This window comes from Columba livia, chromosome 2 (assembly GCF_036013475.1).
Source record: "Columba livia isolate bColLiv1 breed racing homer chromosome 2, bColLiv1.pat.W.v2, whole genome shotgun sequence".
In the NCBI taxonomy this organism is placed as follows: Eukaryota; Metazoa; Chordata; class Aves; order Columbiformes; family Columbidae; genus Columba; species Columba livia.
Genome location: NC_088603.1, coordinates 143218654 through 143226453, shown reverse-complemented (window position 1 = coordinate 143226453; position 7800 = coordinate 143218654). Strand labels below are relative to the sequence as shown.

Here is a 7800-nt window from a genome sequence, read left to right as displayed (position 1 = left end):
GCCAAACAAAGAAAATTATTATGCTTCTGAACTGCCATTCCTCATTATTATTTGGCAGCCTTAATTTCATTATATGCTGTAAAAGAATCTCTGAAACTCTGAAAGCTCTGCTAAAGAAATGCAGTTGTCTTAGAAAAGTAGCTAAAGCATGTGGGAGTTAAATGTAACTTTTTTCCCAGAAGTGTCATTCGCCTGACTTAGAATTTTTTAATAGATACTGAGCAGCACAGAACTGAAAGTATTTTTAATTTCAGAGCTTTGTATATTTACAGAAGGATTACAACAAACTTCTACACTTTATCTACATTTTAATAGGTCAGTGTGAACATATGAAGTGTATTAAGGTGGACTGCCTTCCTTATTAAACTTATGTGAGTTCGTCAAAAGCTCTTAGCGGTTGTGTGCAATAGGGGCTGGAAAGCCATGCACGGTTGAGGTCACGCATCCAGCCAGTTTGTAAGATGATCCCTCTGTACCGAGCCATCAGCCATCCTCAGCACAGGGGCGCACTCATACACGCATTCCTGTCAAGTCATCTTGTGAAAGGCTGCTTGCTTCCAGCTTGGCTTGAAAGTGCAACCTTAATAAAACTCACTGAAGTCTGAGAGAAAATAGCAGTTCTGCAGCAGATAGTGTAGGGGAAAGAGACTGGGATATGCATATGCAGCTGACTGAAGCAGGCTACATGCTGGACTGTAACAGAGAGGAAACAATAAATCTTAACTACTATGCAATAAATATTCCCAATTTTAACTAAGGAAGCTATCCTCACAGTGAAATTAAAAAAAAAAAACAGTTTATCCAAGCTTAATTACTAAAGTGAACTTCTCCAGTCCTTTTTCCAAAGACTTTAAGAGAAATTAAGAACAAATTTAAAGAAAGAGGAAGAAAAAGTTTTTCTTAAAGTGGGAAGGAAAAGTAATAATAACATGTCAGTTTTCCTTTCCTTTGCTTTTCTGGCAGCGATTCTTGCTCATACAGGCTGTAATAACCAGCGTCGGGGTCCAGAAGCCAGTGGGAGAAGATTTAACCGGATTCAGCATGGGCAGTGCACCTATACTTTCATTCTGCCAGAACAGGACGGGAACTGTCGTGAAAGCACGACAGACCAGTACAACACAAATGCTCTTCAGAGAGATGCTCCTCACGTGGAACAGGATTTCTCTTCCCAGAAACTACAACATCTGGAACATGTGATGGAAAATTACACTCAGTGGCTGCAAAAAGTAAGTGTTTCTTTCTTTCATTTCTCAATAAATGGATTTTTTGGGTGATGCTTATGCTGTTCAAAGTTTTCATTAGTTTTGATGAGAACAGGAGTAATAAGGATTGATCTAGTTCATGGCTGTGTACAAGAGAAATGTTAGAGCCAGAGTGCACCCTTTTTAGTGACATTGCACTTGGGAGCAGAATTGTCTTTACTTCACTGAAAGATGTAGCTTCTTAAAGCTTCATCTCAAGAGACTGGATGTTTGTGAGTCAGAGAACTCAAAAATCCTCCAGAGACTCTGACGACAGAAATTACTAAATTTTCCAATAACCCCCAGTTATAGTTCACAGCTTCAGATCAGATGCCATGAGGGATACCTGCTACTCTGTCAGTAAAAGACAGCATTAAACAAACAAACAAACAAACAAGCATTTAAAGGCACAGGGTTAAGAATATAATTGTTCCTCCATAAATAGATCCTGTAATACTATTCTACCCAGTGAATTGCTGGAAAGAAAGAAGAAAGTATATAAGCATTCACACTCCTGAAACATCACAATAAAACTTTTTAACTGAAACAGCGTGTTTTAGTTTGCATGTGTATATGTGCATTCTTTCACAGAAAGGGAAAGGTAGATTTGAAGGTGTTGCAGTAACTTAGAAGTAATTATTGTGCGGTAGTTCTAATGAACTTCTCAGTATTTTGTGTATGACCTAGAGTTTGGGCCTAGAAAGACTTAAATATGTGAATAATGTCACTCATATGAGCAGTCCCATTCACCTTAACAGAATTACTCGCATAAAATTCCATACCTTGCAGGATCTTGTCTATGCCTTGGTAATGAAAGTGCCTTGGGACAGCTGACCAGTAAAAAGAAATAAACAGTCTTTGTATATAGTTATTTGCAATATTCCCATTCTCATACTGGCATTTTGACCTGGCAAAACTTAGAAAATTGAGCAATTGAGTGATGCAACTAATCATGTAAGATGGCACAAGAAAACTTCTGTGTGTACCCATTTGAGAGATAAATGATTTAACTAACATAAGTTCACACTAAGAATAAACATCAATAAAAAACTAGTGAAGATGCTGCCAGGGGGGCTAAAACTTCACATTAGCATAGTTACTGTTACCTGTCTCTTTTACAAATTTTGTTGCATCCAAACAGTGTACAAGACAGAAATATGTTAAAAAGCAGATATAGCCACCCCCATCCCTCAAACCCTGTTAAAATCTTTAGAGAGGATTTCCTGATCTCTTGGTAAATTAATTGTGCTCTTTGCATATCTGGCTCCAGCAAGAGAGAAAAGACCCTGTTCAGTAAACATGTGACTATAATCAAAATATAACCAAGCATTACTTTTTTAGACTACTTTCCTTATTTTTTTAATATCTTGGTCTGCTTTGGGGAATATAAGGCTGGAAACAGGGGATGTCTTTTGCAGAGGGAAGCATTTCTTAAGAAATTATTTTACCATGCCTTGGGAGACTGAGGCAATCACTAAAAAGAGGAAAGTTGTTATCTGTATTTATGCACACATGATTTTACTTGAGCAAATTGCCTGCTGAATCATGCTTATAAGACTTCACTTATTCTGTGTTTGTCCACTAGAGACTGAACTAAGATCACTGTTTCACTGTGAACTGAGCATGAAGAAATATGAGTCTCTGGAGTGTGAATGTCTGAGTTAGGGTTAGTCCTCTCACACTTTAGCGGGAAGTGATTAAACAGGTAGGAAGCCCAATGAAAGGGGTTTATATTTGAGGACTGTTTTCTTGTGCAGTGATTGTAAAACCAGCTATGGGCAGAACCATCCCCCGCCTCCTTTCCTTCCCAGCCCCCAACACTCTGCTCCCAGGGGTTTACATAAAACTGGGATTGTGCACGTATCCCTATGTGTCAGTTTTCCCTGGAATGAAAGGACCCGTTTCTCTGTGTGGTGGAGTACGGCTCCCTCTGAACAAATGCAGTTCCACTATAGCATCTCTGAAAACTGAATTTGCATTGTTGCTGTTGCTGTTACAAAGAGTCTCAACCATAACTCATTTCTTTTCAAAACAAGCATAATGCTTAAGTGTAATAAATATATTATGTAGATATCTTGTTTCTCATTTTTATACCCTGCACTTATTTTTCCCCCTAGATTTTTAATATTGGAATATAACCTGCTACACTAAACAGCATTTTACAATGCACCTGCTGTGAACAAAGAATAATTAATAGTTATAGGTATATGACTGGAAGTGAATACTTATAATAAGAAATAATGTTTAAGAATTTGAAATATATTCTGACTTACATAAAGGAAATTACTTCAGGTAATATATATAACTTTCATTAAAATTGTTCTTGGGCAATTTTTGGCAGGGTGAATTGTTTTCTCAGCAGAAATGCTAGCCTTCAATATTGAAAGACTGTTTAGTAAGAAAGTTTGTAAGAATCATTATTTGCTTAATTCTGTAGTGTTTTTTGTTTTTTTGTTTGTTTGGTTGGTTGGTTTTGTGTGTGTTTTTTTGTTTGGTTGGTTGGTTTTGTGTGTGTTTTTTTGTTTGGTTGGTTGGTTTTTGTTTTGTTTTGTTTTTAATTTTAAGGCCTTTTTTCTATGCTTAAACCCGAAAGTTCTTATTTGGTGATCTTAAACTTCATGGTAAATAAAAATGATTTTGCCTGGGGAGCCTATTAGAGGCAATTATGTACCAGTCTTTTCCATTAACATTTGCCTATCTGTAGTCACCATAACTGGGATTGGTTGGCAAACCAGAGGCACGGCTAAACCCTCTGAGCAGAAACTACTCAGAAGAAGATGACTTGGTAAACATTTTTAGAGATTTTCCTAGAACTGTTTATTTTAATACCGGATAACTTTCCCCATTGTTTAAGCTTGGGTTTCATTTCTGCAATATGTTTATACTAATAGTTCAAAACAAACAGTTCATCACATTTTCTTTCTTGCAGTAACTGACTGGCACACGTGATACTGTTTGGTATTTCACTGCAGTGTCTAAATATTGCCAAAGAGGAGTTACATGAAATGTTATCATCATGTCTTGCTGAGGAACTTTCCGTTAGTCAGCTTGCTGAACTTACAGTATTGATAGACTTAGTATACATTCAGGATAGCTATATAGATGAAGGTTTCATTTACTTATTCCTCAGTCCAAAATAGTAGAAATAATTTTTATTACAGTAATTAGTTTTACATGATCCACTTTTCTTTTTTTTCCCTGATCATTACCTAAGCAGAATACCATAAAAGCTTAAAATGAAGGCTTAATAATAGTACACTATAAGAAGTTAACAGAGATGTACAAGTTTGAGTTGAAAGTGAACCACAATCCTTCTGGTCAGCCATTATCCAAACTTAGATTTTTAAATCTCTGCAAATATTGATGATAACCCTACAGCTAAACCAAAGAAAGAAGCCTCAGCTCACTTCCCTTACCCTTCAAAGTGCCTGTGCTGTCACCAGCTGTAAGAGAAGTATAAAATGATGAGGTGATTCAGTCAAGAAAGAAATTATGAACAATTTTTTGGAGGTATCTGTAGCCGTAGTAAAATTTAAAGTTTATTCTTACCATAGTTTTGATGAATTATTTGTCTTTTGCATTGTCTGTGCTGTCTGTTAACCTCCTTATTTTGCAGAAGTAACATCACAAAACTCAACTGGGTTTTAAACATGTAAGGCAGGGGTGTCAGACTCATTTTCATCTGAGGCCACATCAACCTCACAGTTGCCTTCAAGGGACTGGATGTGATTTCCTGACTGGGTAAATGTAGGAGTAGTTACATCTATATGATCCTAAAATTACTTTTGTACCTTTGAAGGCAACTGCAAGGCTGATGTGTCCCCTGGTGAAAACGAGCCTGACACCCCGATGTAAAGAATGTAGGTTTTGAGGGGAACCAGCCATTGCATAGCAGAAACTGTTTTTTCTGAAAGGCTGGTGTCTGTCACTGTGTGCTGTGTGCTGCTCCAGTGAAAGTCTGCCTCTCTCTATAGTCTTTGCCAGCAAGGCCTAGCACTGCAGTTAAATATTAATAATACACTTACGTGTGTGGAGTGGCTGGATTTTGCCTTGGATTTGATATGGTTTGCTGAAGACAGGAAAACTCCTTACATGTCACTCTTGCTGTGAAGCAATGTGAAAGTGTGAGAGAGCCTGCCCTGAAGAGGACAGATCTAAAGAGCAGTCTTAACATCCTTTGAGGCAAATTTATGTTAATATAAAAATGGAGATATCTTTAGTGTGTTTAAAATTTTGTCACATTAATAAACCAATTTTCCCAAGTTGAATTATTAGAAGACATAGTAAAAATTCCATTTTATTTATATTTTTGTCTCACTGGCCAATTTGTAAAGTAACATGTGACCTTAAAGTTCACATAGTATGTTAAGTGCAACCATGATGATCTCGTATTAATTTTCACAAATTAAAACAGGTCATTATATTTGGAATCTCCCTTTCTGCTTGCATGAGCATTGCTAATAGGGATGTGTAAGGAATGGCTTTTCAGTAAATCTCATTTTTCAAGGTGGACCAAGGCTAAAAGAAAACAATGAGAAAGCTTCATCCAGAACTGACCACTAGCCTCTTGTTCGGCCTCCAGCTTGAACCTGGATTTCTTGTCTACACCCAGAGGCTGTTTACTATTCTAGATGCTCCTTTTTGCTTTGGAGTCAATGAATTCTCATATCCAAAGGACAGCCTCATCCTAGTGACATTTGAAATGCAGTTCCCACAAACTAGCTGTGAAACAAATGGTGGGATTCAAATTGATGGAATTACTTATACAGTATATACTACTCAATGGGTGAGAGTATATGTAAAACCTAAATTTAAAGAGCAAAAATAAGTTTGTGGAAACAAACTGGTTCTAAGAAAATTCACATTTGAGTGAAAAAAAAAAATTGCTTATTATCTCCAAAAATTCTCTTGGACAATAATATGACTACATTTGAAAGGTTTATTAATCAAATTGCTGAAGTCCTTGGGAAATTCTGAGGTACCCACAAGAAAGAGGCAAGACTTCAAATGTGGAAATGTCTGAAAGCTTTACATTATTGAGGGATAACCCATTTGGCAATTTTAATCATTTTTCTTTTTAAGAAGCAGAAGAATCAGAGAAATACACTGAAGGGCAGTCTCACATGTTGCCACATTTGGTAGTGAATCACTTTAAAAAAATATTTCCCATGCTTGGACAGAAGGCTTTATCATAATGTGCAGTAGAACCTGAATGTGTTTATTTTCAGTGATGACAGCTGTAATTAGGAACTTTCTGGTAACAATAAAATATTGCATTTATTAGTCATCAGAAGTGACCAACCAACATGCCCAGTGGGAGATCTCAGATGGAGCACTAAGAGCTTTTCTAAATGAAATGGATATCAAGCAAATGGTGTGTCATTTTGAGGGTGCTGAGAACTCATCGTTCCCATTCCCTTCTGTGGTTTGGAAGCAATCTCTGCTTCACAGTACTGGGTGCCTTGGAAAAGAAAAAAAAAGCCCATGTGGGAAAAGTATAGAGCTGGGTATTTCAGGCCTTCATCATCCCACCCAAACTTCTGGCCATAAACCAGACATACTCAAGATAGGTTTTTCTTTGCTGTGGGGAATCACTCATTGCTGTGTCAAGAGACAGTAGCAAGCCCAGGGGAAGAGTCAGGCATCCCAACTGTCCTATGGAAGACCCTGCCTCTCTTCATTGACTCTGTGGAAATCCTGAGCAGCTAATTTCCTAATTTCAAGGCCTCAGTTAAGTGGGATGGATTTAAGCTTTATTTCTCTCCATGGGTGTAGCATAGATTTCCCTTGTGACTATAAGGAAATTGTAAAATTTAAGTATTCTTGTTTCCCTTTTCTAACACAGATATAGTGCTACTACTGAATTTTACAAGTCTATTAGTAGGCTTAATATTTTGAGGTTTTTTATGTTGCTTTAGGAGTCTTTCTGGTGGAAAGTATCTTGTGCTATTAACAGTTTATGTATGTTAATACTTTCAATGTTTACAGAAAACCATGTGAGATTAAAAAATCTTTTCAAAGGAAATTAGTTTTAAAACAAATAACTAAAATAATTTCTAAAAATAAGCAGATAAATACAATGGATATGGTCTATAATACTAAGTATATTTTGCAGGTTGCAGTTGAGTAAATCGATTATATATGTCCTGCTAACAGTGAGAATGGTCCTCATTCTTGGCAGTGTTCTTAAAACCTGTTGAGCAGCTGCTGCTCAAACCTGTATTCATCTAAGATTAATAGGATTGTAGCTGAGTCTTGTACAGAGTCCCAGGAAGACCAGTGAGGAATGGCTAGTTTTTTAGAGCTATTGTTACCAGCAATTTTGAATAAACTTGTCATTATCAAAACTGTTCTCACTTCTGTGATTTATTGCAAGCATACCCTGAATGATGAAGATACTCAACAACCTGCTTGTATTCATCTCAATTTACAGTTCAGAATAGTTCAGTCATTTTCTCTATGCTTGCAATAAGATGCAAACAAGGAAGAAGTTTCAAAAGTTGGCCTTCTAGAATCACTGTCACATTTATAGCTGTGCTGTGAACCTCATCTTCAGCAC

General features: G+C 36.8%; 1 protein-coding gene across 1 annotated transcript in view; it reads left to right on the top strand.

The window, feature by feature from the left end:
* Positions 1 to 508: 508 nt before the first annotated feature.
* The window catches only part of ANGPT1 (angiopoietin 1), a 160365-nt gene continuing 153073 nt past the window's right edge, over positions 509 to 7800 (top strand). Inside the window, exon 1 of the mRNA XM_065054253.1 lies at positions 509 to 1226. Coding sequence (XP_064910325.1) covers positions 930 to 1226 — 297 coding nt within the window. The 5' untranslated portion in view covers positions 509 to 929. The remainder of the gene's footprint in view (positions 1227 to 7800) is intronic.